The sequence below is a fragment of the Zootoca vivipara genome, chromosome 11 (genome assembly GCF_963506605.1).
Source record: "Zootoca vivipara chromosome 11, rZooViv1.1, whole genome shotgun sequence".
NCBI lineage: Eukaryota > Metazoa > Chordata > Lepidosauria > Squamata > Lacertidae > Zootoca > Zootoca vivipara.
The window spans coordinates 33,222,969-33,240,941 of record NC_083286.1 but is presented as its reverse complement, the minus strand read 5'-3'; the positions used below and the strand labels follow the sequence as shown (position 1 = coordinate 33,240,941).

General features: G+C 40.1%; 1 protein-coding gene across 2 annotated transcripts in view; it reads left to right on the top strand.

Moving 5' to 3' along the window:
* Positions 1 to 9,761, top strand: part of MSH3 (mutS homolog 3) — a 62,655-nt gene extending 52,894 nt beyond the window's left edge. The window contains exons 15-19 of one of the 2 annotated variants that reach the window (XR_004691562.2): positions 1,032 to 1,218; positions 1,877 to 2,006; positions 2,258 to 2,432; positions 4,092 to 4,297; positions 7,111 to 9,761. Coding sequence is in view for 1 of the 2 variants with exons in the window: in XM_060280217.1 (XP_060136200.1) it covers positions 1,032 to 1,218; positions 1,877 to 2,006; positions 2,258 to 2,432; positions 4,092 to 4,197 (598 nt within the window). In the remaining variant the exon portion in view is untranslated. The other variant, XM_060280217.1, reaches the window with a different exon arrangement.
* Positions 9,762 to 17,973: the final 8,212 nt, after the last annotated feature.

Below are 17,973 nucleotides of genomic sequence, written 5' to 3'. Positions count from 1 at the left end.
CTGGGGATTGACTTCCTGTGCCTTGTGGTGGTGGAAAATTGGTTTTGTCTTAGCAGCAGTGAACTAACACATGCATCATTTCTGAAGTACCTTTGCCAGCAAAGGTATTTTCAAGTGCTGAGTTTTTTAATGCTTTTAAACACAGAGCAAGTAATAAGAGTAACATTAGTGGATGGCTTAATAGTTTCCTTTTTACATTTTTGATGAGGATTAAATGTATTTATTCTAAATAATATTGTACCTTGGTGTTATATACAATAGATGCCAAAAGCAAGTTCATTTCTTATCTAATGGTTTTTGTGTATCATTTGTACCACTTATCACTGTTGGACCAGAGAGAGTAGAATTGCTATTTATCATGGACAAAAGAGATTTGTTTTTACAGCTGCTCCTGAAAATAGCTAAAAGATAAAGGCCACTTCTGCTAAGGAAGTCCTGGGAAAAAACTTTCCATGAATGTACTGTAATTAGTTTAACAAATGGTTAGGGTGCAACACATACGGCAGTATACATCTGTATTGTTGTCTAGATGTTCATATAGTTTCCAGTGAAGTATCAAGCATAACTAAATATTTTAAACCTTCAGTACGAAAAGTTTGTCAAAACTTATCCTGGCTCAAAAAAGTATTTATTTAACAAAATTTATATGATTGTAAGAAAACTTCCAGGTTGTTTGCAAAAATATAAAATAAAATATTAAAATTAATTGCAGGAAGACAGCATACATCTTGTTTTCTTGCAATAAATATTTGAAGACCATGGGATGATATTCAGCTAAATTTTACTCAGAGTAGACCCATTGAAATTAATAAACACTTTTATATTTTGGAGTTCTTTTTTGTGTACTTCAGTAACCAGATATTATTCTTATGTACAGCAGATGCAGCAAAATTACGTAAAAGAAGTTCAGATGATTTTTACTCATCCTTTTTGCATTTTTTTTATTTAAAAAACTGAATAGTGTGTGCTTCCTAGTTTTCTAATTTGTATTATTTTCTAATAATATTGATCAATTTTGTTTTATTTTGCAGAATGGGTGCCACAGACAACATATTCAAAGGTCAAAGCACATTTATGGAAGAACTGACAGAAACAGCTGATATAATTACTAAAGCAACTTCTAATTCACTAGTAATTTTGGATGAACTGGGGAGAGGAACTAGCACACATGATGGAATTGCAATTGCTTATGCTACCCTGGAATACTTTATTAGAGATGTAAGTGCATTATTTGTCCCTTTGAATGATCCAAGACAGAGCTTTTCAAAGTGTGTGTCGTGGCACGTTAGTGTGTAGTGTGAACGCTCCCCATTATCCCCTGGGGCTGGAAAGGGGTTAGTTTAACCTCTGGTTTCCTAGTAAAACTGAATTACTGTGTTGCGAAATGATGCATGTCTAAAAAGTGTGTCACCAACATTAAAAGTTTGAAAAGCTTTAAGCCGGGCATCCCCAAACTGCGGCCCTCCAGATGTTTTGGACTACAATTCCCATCTTCCCCGACCACTGGTCCTGCTAGCTAGGAATCATGGGAGTTGTAGGCCAAAACATCTGGAGGGCCGCAGTTTGGGGATGCCGGCTTTAAGCTGTGAAAATGATTTGTCCCCAAATGATTATCTTAGTGCACTTTCCCTTGAAACAGATTCCATGGAACTGGTCCAGGATACAATTGTCAGCAGTAACAAAAGCCACAGAGCGATTGAGAAGGAGCAGGGTTCACACCCCTTGTCCCATTCTTGATAAAGACCATCTGTCAAGACAACTAGGGCTGTTTCAGTCAAATGACTAGGACTGAACCCAGTTGCCTCTTCCCCTCCCTCACCTTCTCTAAATAGGAAGTATGCATATTTTAAAGCCTTAATATATTTTATTTCTCTAGGTTGGTTCATTGACACTGTTTGTCACCCATTATCCTCCAGTGTGTGAATTAGAAAGGGCCTACCTGAGACAAGTTGGGAATTACCATATGGCTTTTCTGGTGAATGAAGAGGATCGTGAACAAGAAAGGGGTATGATATAAAAAAAAAATTCTCTCTCTCTCTCTCTCTATATATTATCCTCACCACAACCATGTGGGGTTGGTTAGGCTGTGAAAGGTCACCCAGCGAATGTGACTAGAACGATTGAAAAGCTGGCGCAGTGTGGTGGTTGACTGGAAATAAGATTTCCAGGTTATTGAGATGAATAAAATATAAACCATATTGAACTCAATTATGACATCTTCATACAAATGTTTGTTTTTGTTTTTTTGTTTTCCTAGGATCTGAAGGTGAAGAAAACCCTGAATTTGTCACTTTCCTTTATCAAATAACAAGGGGAGTTGCCACAAAGAGTTATGGGCTAAACGTTGCTAAACTAGCAGATGTTCCTGATGAAATTCTTAAAAAGGCAGCTCGCAAATCAAAAGAACTAGAGAGATTAGAGAATATGAAAAGGTTAGAGAATGGATTGATTGATATCTTAGTAATAAAACTTTCATATATATCATGTGGGAGAGCCATAAGAAGTAGATTTAAAAGATTTTCAAGAGGTGCCTAAATGTTTAATTACATTAACGTCATTACAACCTACAGTCCTAAGGAGCAAAACATGAATTTTATTAATGAAAAAACTTCTTTAGGGAACTGTGTGTTTTTCTTTAACAATTGTGATGACTGCTCATTAATTACTAGTGTCATTCAGCCCATTTAATAAACGGGCGCTAGAACATTCAGCCTTTTTCGGTGGCAGCGGCGCGTGGGGGGCTTTTATTCCTTGTCTAATTGATTGTTCCTTCTCCCCTCCCTTTGATCCTTAATTTATCCCTAATTTATCCCTAATCCATGTCAACATGTCACTTCTTCAGCCCTTTAGCACATGACTCAAACAGCTATAGGGGTGTAATATGGAAGTCTGACTTTAAATATAATATTTATATTTTGGATTGAGGATTCAGAAATGTAAATGAAATATTTCTGGGACTGAGGACTCTTCCAGATCTTGTTCATTAAACAGTGATGTGGTATAACCTCCCTGTAAATGTTTGCAAACAATCAAGGTGTGTGCTCCTAGAAGACTTCTAAAAAGTAATGAAAAATAAATTACTAGTGCACCTTAAAAAAGGTCCCAACTGTTCATTACTGCTTTAAAGGGCTAGGGCAAGATGGAACTGTTAAACACATGCTTCATTCGTTCTTTCATACATTTGAAACACTATTTAAATTTGGTCAATGCTTTCTTGACACCCTAAATAACTTGATAGTTTTGGTAATATTTCACTAAAAAAAAGAAGATTAAAATGTTTACTATTTGCAAACTTGAATGGGGTAGAAAATTTAGAATCAATTTTTATGGCCCTAATGCAGGGGTTGCCAGTTGCGTGCTTATGGGCACATATGTGCTCCCGCAAATGCCTTCCCGATTGCCCACATGGCCCCCTCTTTTTGCTGAAATGACGACTTAAAAGAAGCATGCTTTCTAGCCAGTACAATGGGTCGCAGTGTGTGCTTGGTTGTGGGCCAACAGCAGTTTGTTCAGTTTGCAAATGTGTCCATGCATCCAAAAATATTGGCATCTCCTACCATAATGTTTTCAAAAATTTGCTTTTGTCTTCTGAATAACCCCAGGGTAGCATATTGCACTTTATTTTTTTATTGTAGGAATTAGATATTCTAGTATCTTATGTGTGAAAATTCGAAACAAAAAGTGAACATTTAGACCTAAAGACATCATTTCACACAATAGTAGGAAGTGAGGTTAAAATAAATATTTGTCTGGTGTGGGGGATTCCACATTGGCACACATGTATGGGACAGGCTGGATTATGCTTTCACTTTTAGCAATAATACTTTCTGCAGTAAAAAATACAGATACGTGTTTTTAACATAGCTTTCATTTCAGTTAAAGTATTCTAGTGGATTTCCCCCATGTTCTTTTCTTTCCACACCACCATTGTGACATCAAATGTAAATGCATTCATAATGCTTTGTCTAGTTAGAAAAATCGGTCTTGTCATTCTTCTTTATCTAATTCTTCTTTACTGAGATATTTAAATACTAATGAACTGAGCATTTAATGAAGTTCTAACACTGAACTTGGTGTTTGTTTGCTTTTAGAAAAAGGCTGATGACCTTTGTTAAAATATGGAATACTAACGATTCTGGAGAACTGCAAAGATGGAAAAGTATGTGCGAAACAGATAATGATTTCAGCCAACTTTAAAGATTCCTTAAAACCTGCCAACAGAAAATGGAAATAGCCTAGAAGATTTAAATTTATTATACAAAGCTATATATTCATGCAGTGAAATTTCAAATCATAGGTGTGTATACTGAAGAATGTGTGGTTCACATGGTCATTTTTGTCATTTCATTCATGCAAACTGTCTCCAGTGATGTAGTTATGTGGAGCAGGATACTATGTGCCAGATAAGCAGAAGACATCAGGAGATCCATGATTACAACTTCTGTGGTGGTGGTAGCAACTACAGGGCTCAAGAAAGTTAAGTCCGTCTCCACCACGTTCCCAAATTACTCCTCTAAAGTTAGTATTTGTCCAGTGCAGAGAAACAGACAGGTAACCACATAGTACCTGTATGTTTCTTTCCCATGGGATAAAAAAGTATGGCAGGAATTTAGTTTTAGAAAACGCACCTGAGTGGGTGGGTATTAAGCATCATTCTGTGATGCTGTGGCCAGATTCAGTTTGGGAGGTGCCTGTAGTTGCTTTTCACTTTAAAATGAAATAACAAAAAAAGCATGGGACATCACTTCATGGGTTTCCTGCCACATTGCCTAGAGATGTGAACTAGCATAGTTCCTGCAGCTGTGAAAATCACTACAAAATGAACCATTTACATGGTTCCTTCTTGACATGATCATGGGCACATAACACGGCCAAAATCATGTAAAGAAAAATCTAGCAGAAATGGGCCATGTGAAATGGTTCATTGATTTAAATCCAGTTGACATTTTGTAAGCTCCAATTGTTTTTTCAAACTGCTGTCTGGTGGGTTTTTCCACTGAAGATGCAAGTTTTTTTTGTTACATTTGCCCATATTACGTTTCCCAAATTTTATCACCATCATCTCCAAACTGTACTTTATTTAAAATACTGAAAAATGCTTTTTATAGTTTGATGATGTTAACTAATTTCAGATGGAAAACATGAAAATCATGTTTATAAATTACAGGAAAACACATTTGTATTAAATAAAATGATGATTTTAAAAGGATACATTGATTTCTATTAATGTTACAATGACTGAACAGTATGATTTAACAGATGTAGAATAATTTTGTTTACTATCAATTCAGTAATACAGAATAATATTTCATGATGCTTATTTTTTTATTGATGTGAGTAGTTTCTTGCTGACATTCGTCCTGACTCATTCCATAGAATATACTGAAAATATTCAATGTATGCGCTTCTTTCTTTATGCTCTTGAAATACCCATGAAATCTTGATAAAAATAGTATTGCTACTACTGCAGATGAGTTTGCAAGCCCAAACAAAACAAGTACATGTCAGTTTGCCAAGCACTCAGTAAGAATAAATTCTCTAACTACAGTGTTGTATTTGTTAACTTCCATTAAGTATACAAAATGAAAACGGACACAGTCGAAAATGCTATGGTAATTCTTTCTGCTTGAAGCTCTTTGATGCTGGTATTGATAGAGTTTAACACTTACTGATGGCATATGATGTTTTGTATGGAGAATATTAGTTTAACCTCCTTGGTTATATAGTTTCAAAATTAATGAATTGGCTCCAAATAATCATTAGTGAAACTTCTGTACATGGAAATCTCTAGCAGAGGCTCTGTTTTTGACTTCTGATACTTTCTCTCTCTCTGCTGCAACTTTAAAAAAGCAATCCAAAAGCAATCCAGAAATTTGGAGAGACTCATCAGAATGCTTCTCATTGCAGCATTAGTTGCTGCAACTAGGCAGAGAAACTTTGAGGAGGATGCCTAAAGTGTTTGGATGCACCAAAGGCTCTCTTTAGTTCACAGGAGCCAACTCCAAGGGGCCGGGGGGTCCTTAGGCCCTCCCAATAAAATATTTGAGGGGCTGCCCCCCAAGTTGATGAACATTGTCATTCAAATGGTGTGCATGCACTGTGTTATGTGATCAATTATGTGGGACGGCGCTTACCTTCCCCCCCCCCAAATATTTTATTCAAGTTGGCACACCTGCTTCAGATACTAGGCTTTATTATATTTGTATATGCTTGTCAGCATCAGGGGAGCATCCCAATTTAAACTTTGTAGCATTTTTGAAGCCTTGTCAAAATTAAACACCCTGCAGTGTCTCATAATTATTGACAATTAATGGAAAGGAGCATACACTTGTTGGCATTTTATTTATGCAAACGACTGATATTATCTGCATGTTTATCCAAAACAATGGTGGTTCTTCGTAGTCTCCATGAAGTCTCACATACTGCATCCCTGCACAAAGCATCATTTGCAGTTTTCTAAAGGTAGGTGAAAGTTTTGGAGGAGAGCCCACATCTCAGCCCACACACTCAAAGCGACATGGCTTCTGCTTTCCCACTCAGTTCTTCCTTAACCTCCATAGCTTCAGGAGGAACTTTTGCCATTTTTCATTGAGAAAGCATTTCCTTTTCCTTTATTCCTACAGTGCTCTTCTTTTGTATATTTGAGTTTTGTTGCAGTCCAGTCTGTGCTGGTGGGCATTTCCTCGCTTCTAAATGTGGCACAACAGGCACCTTTTGGGAAGTGTTCTGCTTTGGTATCCAGTTACAACCTTCCTGTTACCTGTTGTTTTCCAGACCACTGGAAATCATAGGACCAGCTTTATTCCATGCAGTAAATTACTAGTTGTTTCCAACTCGGTGCCCACTTCTCCCAGTGCCCACTCATCAGTATCTAGCTACCAGTCCTCGGTATCCTGCCAATCCCTGCTTCATATCTGTGTAGTCATTACTTGGCTTAGTAATTACCATTAATTACTTGTCAGGTTTTGCTATGTTACTTTAAAATTAGAATAGGGAGGAAAATCCTCCCAAGAAGGCATTAAAAACTAAACAATACAAGTTCTTGGTGTTCAAACACAAAATTAAATTAAAAAGAATTAATATGTCTATCTAAAAATTTTCCATCAGCAGGATCTTCATCTATACATCTTTAGTGGCAAGTCCCAATCTTTGCAGCAGGTACTGTAGTTCATTATGGGTCTCTACTGGAAGTGACCAAAGCAACAACTGTTGCTGCTGTCTTGTCCATTTTAAGGTAAGTCTGGGCACTTTTAGTTCTGCTTCTAAATAGGTAATTGCTGGCAGCCATTTACACTTGGATTGCATGGAAAACAATAGTTTGGAATGTGGGGAGATGCATAAACACCATGAGCCATTTTCCAAATGGCCACTGGCCAGCCTGCAGCACCTATTTCATGAAGTCTGTTTGCCCCTTCTCAGACGGGCGGCTTTGCAGGTGGGCCCTTGGGCTTCCTCTGTGACCCAGCTTATTGCAGGCTGGATCATACTCCTGCCACCAAATTGGTCAATGGCAGCAGGAATTAGAGGGTGTTTCCCTGGGCATGGGACCAACTGACCAATGGTAGCACTTGGCCCCACATCCAGGGCAGGGATAAATTCCTGGCCTGGGCCCTTTGGCCTCTCAGCTCTGGTTCTAAAACATGTTACCTAAATTCACAAATGTTGTCTTAAGTTTAGGGGTGTTTCAATGATTTCAATTATAATACAATATTTTGTGTTATCCAGGTGACTCCCCACTAAGAGGGGGGTTATGATCTGAGGGCTCCCCACACATAAGCTAAATGTGTGTATGTAGGGAGCCTGCAGCAATACAGCTTCCCACCCAATACAGCTGTTCAGTAGGATAGTGCAGCAGCAGGGAGCACTCCTGCATGCCATTTTTTTAAAAAAAAAGCCTTTTAAACCTTTCTTCCTGGATTTTTAGCTGACCAACGTCCTCTTTGGGCTCTGGGAGGGGTCTCCTTGCGAGCCACGAAAACTTTCCAGCTCTCTGCCATTTCAGGTTTGAATTGAATTAGTGTATTTATTCCCCAGCGCTGCATGTATACATGTGTTGCACGCGAGTCAACTGCGCATAAGTGGGTGTGGGTGTGCCTGTATTATACTAATGTCAGTCACAGTCAAAATATCTGTAAATGCATAAGGGACTGGTGGCATGTGCCTCTACAGTAATCCTTGGGCCAGGTATTCTATTTATTTGTCTGATCATCTGCTGGTTTTCATAAAATTATACAAAAAGTAATGTGATAAATAAAATGCTTGGGGGGGGGGACCTGCAAAGATTTCTATATATTTTTATCTCCTGGGCTTATGTAACACAAACTAAAGTTTCAGAGTACAGATACTTTTTTCCTGCCTGCATATTAAAATACATTTTTCTTCCCTAAATATGGAAACTTAAAATTCAGCTATTGTCCAGAAACTGCAAAGCTTCTGAATGTTGAAAAGTGCTTATTTATAGTACCTAGCATGCTGGTAAAATTACATTGCCATGTTATTCTAATAATTGAAGAAAAGGCAAGTAATTTGATCGACATTAAATCAGAATAGTAACTCCTTCAGATGATTTACACCTCTTTTCTCTTTGAAGCAAGTTCCATTGCTTTCAATGTAAATTAGTTCCAAGGAAACCCAAGATATTCTGCATGTAAATCAGTGCTCAGATACTGGTCAAATGATTGCCTATTATTTGGTTGGATCAGATAGTCCAATGCATCAAGAATAGCCTTGTATAAGTGACCCCCCTCTCTTGTGTAAATAAAAGCAATGACAAAAGTGAAGGTCACTTACTCCCCTGAGCCCAAGCATGGGGTGGCAGTTTACTAGGGACCAGAGATCAAGGAAGACCAGGCTTCAACCCAGATTTATGAAAGCCCATATCCCTGTCTTTATGTACCAGATCTTGTGAGATTTGTTAGGTGGATTTGTAGCTGGTTGAATTGGTGGTTCTGACTGGCTCTAAATGGCGGGTGGATTGGATTCCATGTGATCTCATAGTATGGCTTCTGAAAACAACAGGAGTTCTTTGAAGAAGGAACTACTTTTTTCAATTGAGTGTAATCATCACTGTTCTTTGTTACTGCTCTAATAAAATCAGTGCTTTAAATGCTTCACTATATTTGACAAACTTTCACCTGTCAGATGAAAAGGTTATGTTTTGGTTTTTACATGTCAAATGGCGGCTCTAAAGCTGACATATGGATGCAGGTGGGTGATGGACACACCACACAGCTGCAAGAAGCAGATTGCTGGAAGAGAACTGGAAAGTCTCTGGAGACTGGTCCACAGAACACCAACAGCATTTTGTTAAAGCCAAATGAATAATTATCAGTACATGGATTGTATGCTAGATTTTTTACCCCACCATTAGATAACTAATGCTAGGAGGGATCTGTTGTATCGTCTAGTATACTTCTAACATTAAGGAAATCAAATAAAATCTTGGCTATGTCATTTCAATTTCACTTTTTACTTGGGATAGCACAGTGAACCTGTTGCACCAAATGGGAGGTAGGTAAGCTATCATATTTTTGATATTGATTTTACATAGCTTGTGAAATCTCCATCAAATTTTTAAATAGGAAAAAAGGATACAAAATTCAGTGAGTAGTCTGGGTTACTAAACACAGCACTTTGAATAAGGCTAACATCTAAACTAACACGTACCGTATTGGCCCGAATATAAGCTGCACCTTTAAAAATGGAGGGGGAGGAAGAAAAAATACTGGAATGTAAGCAACTCCATTCCTCATTGCTCCTGCTGCATACTGGGCGGGGGGGGGGGAGCCATACTGTGTTGCTGGCAGCTTTCCCCCTTCCTCGCTCTTTCCTTCTTAGTCTTGAGGGGGAGGATGGGGAACTACGTGCGGTGCAGGCGTCACTTTGCCGTGCTCCTGGTGCTGTTTGCCCTGGCTGCATAGCATAAGGTTGCGAACATAAGCCACACTTTAACTTTTCACAGTCGGAATTTGGGGGAAAAGTGAGGCTTATATTCAGGCCAATATGGTATTTTATAAAATTCAGTATAGGGAGGAATTCATTTTCTGAATGTAAAAGGCATTTTATTCTAGAAAACTCCAGAAAAGCATTGTTTTAGTGTGTCTTGCATCAGTCAGAATTGGGGAAGTTTTAGAGGCTTGCCTTCATTGAAGCATATTGGAATCATGTCTGAAGCACAAGTGTCTTTTATACTTGGCATCCGCCAGTTAACCAAATTGTCAGATTAACTTTGTCCCTGTCCATTTAAAAGACAAAAGTGAATGCCTATACAATACAGAGATGCACAGTATTTTTTTTCCATATCAAGGCTGTTGGTTTGAAGTGCTGTTATAGACAATATCTTTTCCGGAGCTCAAGGTCTCTGCAGCATCTTGAATGGAACTAGCGATAATACCCATGAAGAGGTGGTTAGTTTGATTGTTGCCAAGGCTGCAGTATTATTATTTTTTTACTCATTCATCAAAAGTCTGATTTGTGCTATAAATTAAATGCATTTCATGAATCTTCTGCTCTGAACTGCCGGTGACCTGCTGCTAGGCTCACAAATAAAGCTTTTATGGAAGCACTGTGCAACGTATCCTTTGCCAAAGTAGAACATTTGTGACACTCACTTGCAATGGGGAGGATGTTATTGCTTCTGTACTGTATGCTCTAGCTTTATAAAAGAAATGCAAGCAGAATCCTTCACCTTGCTTACATGTGGTACAGATACGGTACATCTCTGTTAATTACCATAGTTATGTTTTAGAAACAGCAGCAATTTCAACTGCAGTGGCGAAAAACTAGACAGATGCATATTTGTTACAGCATTATATGCATCTTGCCTTTGCATAATGCAGATTTTGATTACCAGATTAATAGCCACACCTAAGTGTTGGGGGTGATCCAACACCATGTTGTTCTAGAACAGGAAAGCAGACACGAATGGGTTTGGCACCAGCTTGGCTACAGGAAGGAGGTGTACAAAATGCCATCTAACAGCCTTAGGATCTGTGTAGGGTCTATTCCTTAGCCCTTTCAACTGAAGATATCTGGCAAGGCAGCAGAGACTTAGGATCAGCGTTTTCCTTCTCCTTGATGGGCTGCCTTCCCAGCCTCATCGGCCCTTCACTTCCCTCTACAGCACATATAGAAACTACCTTCTTGACTGTTGGACCCATCTCATCTTCTCAATCTGCCAGAGCCTGTCGTAGCATGCAGGGAAAGTCCCCTAATTTATTGAGAGTTTGAGACCCATTGGTTACAATCACCTGATTTAGGCAGCCAGTCAAAGCCGGGGGACCAAAGGTAGACAAACTACCCCAGAAGGAGCACGACATGTAGATGTACATTAATGAATGGCATCTATATGCTCCCATGGGGAAAGCTATATGGGAAGCTTGCAATAAATATGTAATACGTAAGTATAATGGCAAAGCTCTGGAAATTAGTCTACATGATTTTTGCTTTCTGACATAAAAGTTCATTAACTTTCAGTATTGCTAGAGGTGAAAGTATGCTGTAACACATATGGCACACCAATGTACATGGGGTTGCCTAATCAGTTCAACAGAGACAACAGTTCACCATATGTATCTGTGAAAGAACCGGAGTGTTTATCAAAGAAACAAAATTACTATATATCGTTTTGTTTGGAATTTTAGGGTTCCTGGAGCCTATGTTGTCTGACAGGTAAAACCTTCAGAAGGTGTTTAAAAAATTAGGTAATGTGTGGATTGCTAGCAGCCTGGTCTGTAGCTGGAATTAAGACAAATGTATGTAATGTTAGGGACGCGGGTGGTGCTGTGGGTTAAACCACAGAGCCTAGGGCTTGCCGATCAGAAGGTCGGTGGTTTGAATCCCCGCGACGGGGTGAGCTCTCGTTGCACGGTCCCAGCTCCTGCCAACCTAGCAGTTTGAAAGCACGTCAAAGTGCAAGTAGATAAATAGGGACCGCTACAGCGGGAAGGTAAACGGCGTTTCTGTGTGCTGCTCTGGTTCACCAGAAGCGGCTTTGTCATGCTGGCCACATGACCTGGAAGCTGTACGCCGGCTCCCTCGGCCAATAACGTGAGATGAGCGCCGCAACCCCAGAGTCGGTCACGACTGGACCTAATGGTCAGGGGTCCCTTTTGTTGTTTAGTCGTTTAGTCGTGTCCGACTCTTCGTGACCCCATGGACCATAGCACGCCAGGCACTCCTGTCTTGCACTGCCTCCCGCAGTTTGGTCAAACTCATGTTCGTAGCTTAGAGAACACTGTCCAACCATCTTGTCCTCTGTCGTCCCCTTCTCCTAGTGCCCTCCATCTTTCCCAACATCAGGGTCTTTTCCAAGGATTCTTCTCTTCTCATGAGGTGGCCAAAGTATTGGAGCCTCAGCTTCACGATCTGTCCTTCCAGGGAGCACTCAGGGCTGATTTCCTTAAGAATGGATAGGTTTGATCTTCTTGCAGTCCATGGGACTCTCAAGAGTCTCCTCCAGCACCATAATTCAAAAGCATCAATTCTTCGGCGATCAGCCTTCTTTATGGTCCAGCTCTCACTTCCATACATCACTACTGGGAAAACCATAGCTTTAACTATACGGACCTTTGTCGGCAAGGTGATGTCTCTGCTTTTTAAGATGCTGTCTAGGTTTGTCATTGCTTTTCTCCCAAGAAGCAGGCGTCTTTTAATTTCGTGACTGCTGTCACCATCTGCAGTGATCAAGGAGCCCAAGAAGGTAAAATCTCTCACTGCCTCCATTTCTTCCCCTTCTATTTGCCAGGAGGTGATGGGACCAGTGGCCATGATCTTGGTTTTTTTGATGTTGAGCTTCAGACCATATTTTGCGCTCTCCTCTTTCACCCTCATTAAAAGGTTCTTTAATTCCTCCTCGCTTTCTGCCATCAAGGTTGTGTCATCTGCATATCTGAGGTTGTTGATATTTCTTCCGGCAATCTTAATTCCGGCTTGGGATTCATCTAGTCCAGCCTTTCGCATGATGAATTCTGCATATAAGTTAAATAAGCAGGGAGACAATATACAACCTTGTCATAATCCTTTCCCAATTTTGAACCACTCAGTTGTTCCATATCCAGTTCTAACTGTAGCTTCTTGTCCCACATAGAGATTTCTCAGGAGACAGATGAGGTGATCAGGCACTCCCATTTCTTTAAGAACTTGCCATAGTTTGCTGTGGTCGACACAGTCAAAGGCTTTTGCATAGTCAATGAAGCAGAAGTAGACGTTTTTCTGGAACTCTCTAGCTTTCTCCATAATCCAGCGCATGTTTGCTATTTGGTCTCTGGTTCCTCTGCCCTTTCGAAATCCAGCTTGCACTTCTGGGAGTTCTCGGTCCACATACTGCCTAAGCCTGCCTTGTAGAATTTTAAGCATAACCTTGCTAGCGTGTGAAATGAGCGCAATTGTGCGATAGTTGGAGCATTCTTTGGCACTACCCTTCTTTGGAATTGGGATGTAGACTGATCTACATCCCTTTACCTTTATGTAATGTTAGGGAATACAGATAGGGAGCTGCTTGCATAAATCATGAGGATACACAAGATCTGACCACGAATTTCAAAATTTTGATTTCCCTCCAAACCTGAGCCAAGCTTTTGAAATTGTTTTGCAGTGTTGCAAACCCCACATTTGACAGTGCCCCCAAAAGCACAGCAAGTAATACATCAAACCAGAGTTCCAAGTTAATGCCACTGTAGTTAACAGCACTCAAATTCCCACATTGTCTTATTTATGTTTTGCAATCGTTTTGCAGTGAAAACCCCACGTTTTGCATCACTTCCCTGAACTGTGACTGGCTTGCCCCAGGTGAGGCTCTATTGGTCATCCCAAATCTGATACAAGACGACGACACAGGTTTGGAATGTAATTGTCTTTCAGCATTTTACAGTTCTCCCCCACAAAATACAGAGATAAGTTATACATTGATGTGAGGGTTCCAGTTAATACTATCCAAAATCCACCATTGTCTTATTTACTGCAAACCATTGCCAAAGTTTTGCAATCATTTTGCAGCAACCCAAAAATTGACCTACCATGTGCCTGTAGGAGATTGCTGGACTGGGATACAACTTAGCAAAAAATATATGCAGAAAAAATGCATATTCAACAGAACCCCATTCAGTTTTTTGGATTATGGAACGATGTGGCTGAATCTACCAAAGTATTTTAAGGGTAACGTATATAGTCATCATGAACAGAATTTAGGTGTCTGGTTATAAATGATCTATTACAACAGTGATGATAAAACCAATTCCTCAGTTCACTGCAATTCATTTTTTGTTTAAAAGCCAACATCTCTCTGAATTTTTCCAACAACTTCCCCAACTCGCTCAATCTGAGGTAGAATCCAGAAAATGGCATTGGCAAATGAGCTGCATAAAGTTTTGTTCACTGAAATACCCCCCCAAAAAAACCCCCACTTCTCTATGCCTTCCACAAACACAACCATTTCCCTCTCTTCACCAAAGAGAGGACCAGCTCTACCGGCTCCCCTTAATAAAATTACAGCTGAATTAGTGTGATTATGAAGGAAAAGATTATAATTTAACAAAATCAGTTAAAATGTGTCAGGCTGATACATTGCAGAAGCCGCTGTCAAAATGCTGAGTTCTGATGTTGCTGCCAAGTTCTAGGCAAAAATAAATCAAAGCCAACACTTTCCTCCCTTGCAATTAACCAAATGAAAACTGCAGCATGTGGCATGGAGACAGACTGTCCCTTTTGCTTATGCAAACAGAGGGAATTCTGTTCTGGCTACTATTGTAACAAGTTATCCCCCCCCAAAAAAAAACCCGCTGACCCATACCCACCTCATAATTATTGACTGCTTTAATGCACTGATCTGGATCAATATCTTATAATTTCCATAGGTGATGCACACATGTAACTCCCTTTTACTTGGGCATTGATGGGTGTTTAAATGGGTCTTTCCAGCATTAGAGCCATTTATAATTGCCAAGAGAGAGAGAGAAAACCTCAGTTTGTGAAAACAACCTTAATTCAGGATAAATCAAATCACACAAACATCACACCAGGAGGAAGAGCATTGCAGGTGACCAAGTACCGTAAGTCCTGGGATCATGTGTAATCACTTTCATGTGCTTGGTCCATAACAGAAAAAAACAACTCCAAACAACTCCTCTCCCTGATTATATTGCTTACAGTCTTTGAGGATTTTGCAGCTTCAGCAGCCCATGCCCATTTGGGTTGATTTCTTCCCGAGAACAGTGAAATTCTCATACAGCCTCTCAGCTTGACACTGATGACATCACTGAGAAGAAATGAAGCCAATTCAGATGGAAGGTAATGTTTATGGAATCAAATTACCAGCACTCTTACCAATCAGGGATCATGTGCTAAGCCAGGCATAGGCAACCTTGGCTCTCCTGATATTTTGGAACTACAACTCCCATGATCCCTGACCACTGGCCCTGTTAGCTAGAGATCATGGGAGTTGTAGTTACAAAACATCTGGAGAGCCAAGGTTGCCTATGCCTGTGCTAAGCATTATAATATCATAGCACTATGAAGCCAATCTGATTGGAGAGCAAATAACTCAATTCAGGGAACACTTTCCTCAAGAAACAGATGTGTGCATGTTGTACGTAAGTTTCTGTCCTGTTTCAACCCACTCCCATCCAGTCACTAAACGAGGGGTGCTTTTTCCAGGGGCAGAACTGTAAAACAACATAAGTTTAACGTTTAATAGTCCAACTGGGTATTATTATTTTTTACTGTGGACATAACAGTTGAATTGATAGTCGTGCACTACTTCAGCTGTGAAGCACACAATTCTCTTCTCTCTCCCTTTCCCACTGCTGTTTACAACCATTTTTACATTCCTGATAAGTTAGAGTAAAAAAACCACACCTCTCTTAAGAAATAAATACCCTGGGCACATGCACTTTTGTGTTTTAAACTCACTTAAATCATAGCACCATCAACACTATAGAAACAAAAGTGCTGTTTCCTTAGGCTGCTCTTTCCATTTACTTGGAAAGGAGCACCATTTTGTTGTAGAAAAGGATAATACAGTTTTAAAGAAAAATAATGGAATGAGCATCAGTAACCACACACATTTTTGACCATCCCAGACTATTAAATGTGGTTGTTTTAGGATGCTGTGGTAACCAGTCCCAGCAGGCTCATTCATGTCTGCTAAGATGCTGACACAGCCTGTTTGTTACTGCTCTCTAAGTGGTCAATTAGGCTCCCTAAGGCTATGGCACACAGGCTCCCAAATCTGTGACCCCAGACATGTTTAATGCCTTGCAATTTGTGAGTGCTAGTTCAAGATATATCTGCTGACACCAATTTATGGTAAGCATAAATGGGTGATAGAAACTTATTTTCCTAACTCAGATTGCAATCCTGAATAGTGAACACACTAACTTGGAAGCAAGCCTTTTCCCTTTGCTGTGCAGCACTGATAAACAGGAGGGAACTATTACTACAGCAATTCTGAAGATGACCTTAATGTAACTGTTGCTTTTTATCATGATGGAATTGAGATGGATTGAACCACAGTGCTCTTAATGAAGTTTCAATAGGTAAACTTAAAATTGAGCCTATTCTGAAATCTGGGGTTCTTATATCTTATCTAAAATACTTGTTTTTTCAGAAAAAGCCTTTTGCTTAAGCACCAATAGTGACATTTTAGAGTTCATTTTCCTTCCTGTGCTAAAACATTTTGCAAAAGTCCAGGGTAAGTGTAAAATATACCCAAATTAAAAATTGTGGAGATTGCCGCCAGGAAAGGAAGCCGGCCGCCAGGCACGTGACAATGCAAATCGCCCTTCTCGCCGCCGCATGACATGGCAAAATTTAGAGTCGGCATCCAGCCCGAGGCCAGAGAGGGCGCTGCCGCCGCCTGGGGAGGAGGAGGCAGGCGGGGAAGGCTGCGCAGGGTTTCCCTTCGCCGGGCCAGAGCGGCGGCGGCGGCCTGGGGCGGTTGGGAGGGAGGCGGCGGCAGCTGCGCGCCCGTGTCTGCCCACCTGGGGTCTGTGCGTGCCGTCTTTTACGTCTCCCCTCCAAACTAAACTAAATATAGGGCGGCACAGAGTTGGTGTGCCGCGGGATTTTTTTTCATAGAACAAGTGTGCCGTGGCCCAAAAAAGGTTGAGAAACACTGTCTAAGAGCATGACAAGAGTTGAATCCAGGGTGACAGGGTGTTTCTCCCAGGAACACACACACGTTTATAATTTAGAAATAAATTAATCTCGAGTAATGTTTCCATTTTTAAAAGATAAAAATAGCCCTGATAGAAGGATTCCTATTGAGATTTTCCCAGTGCAACCTCTTTCTACACAATAGCAACCTTTAATCCAGACCCCTCATTTTCCTTCCTCTCAGTTATAGTGCTTGTCAACTTGCATTACAGATGAATAACAGAGAAACATAAAGACATACCCTTGGGTAGAACACTTGCTCAGCTTTGCAGGATGGGAAAGCTTCATCATACAAAATAATTACAGTAGTAAGTGATAATAACTGTAACATTTTACAATCCTGACTGAGCACCATGAGGGTATTTTTTAAAAAATAAAACAATGAACACCGTAGAACTATAATAATGCCCATTTAAAACAAAGAAACTAGAACTATGTGAATTGGTCAAAATTTCTCTGAAGACATCATCCCTTCTGGATAAACACTGCCCAATTCCAGAAACACTGTGCAGCTCACAGACACAGAAGTGCAATTACTGCTAACTATAGTTTATGTCAAGTGAAGAGAACCCTTTCCAGCCCAAGAGCCTTTTTGGGGTCATGTGCTGTTGCTAGACCAGGCCAGAGGCAAAGGTGAGTGTAAAAGTTGATGTGAACTTTATCATTGTACAACAGGTTATCTATCCCTCTAGCAAGTAGCATTGTCAGGGTTCAAGGATGCAGTCCAGCCAGGCAAAAGCACCGAAGGAGGGCCCCAAGCAGGTCTGCTAAGGAGTGTGGCAAAGAAAAAGCTATGGGCTGGGGAGAGTCCCAAGGGTCAGA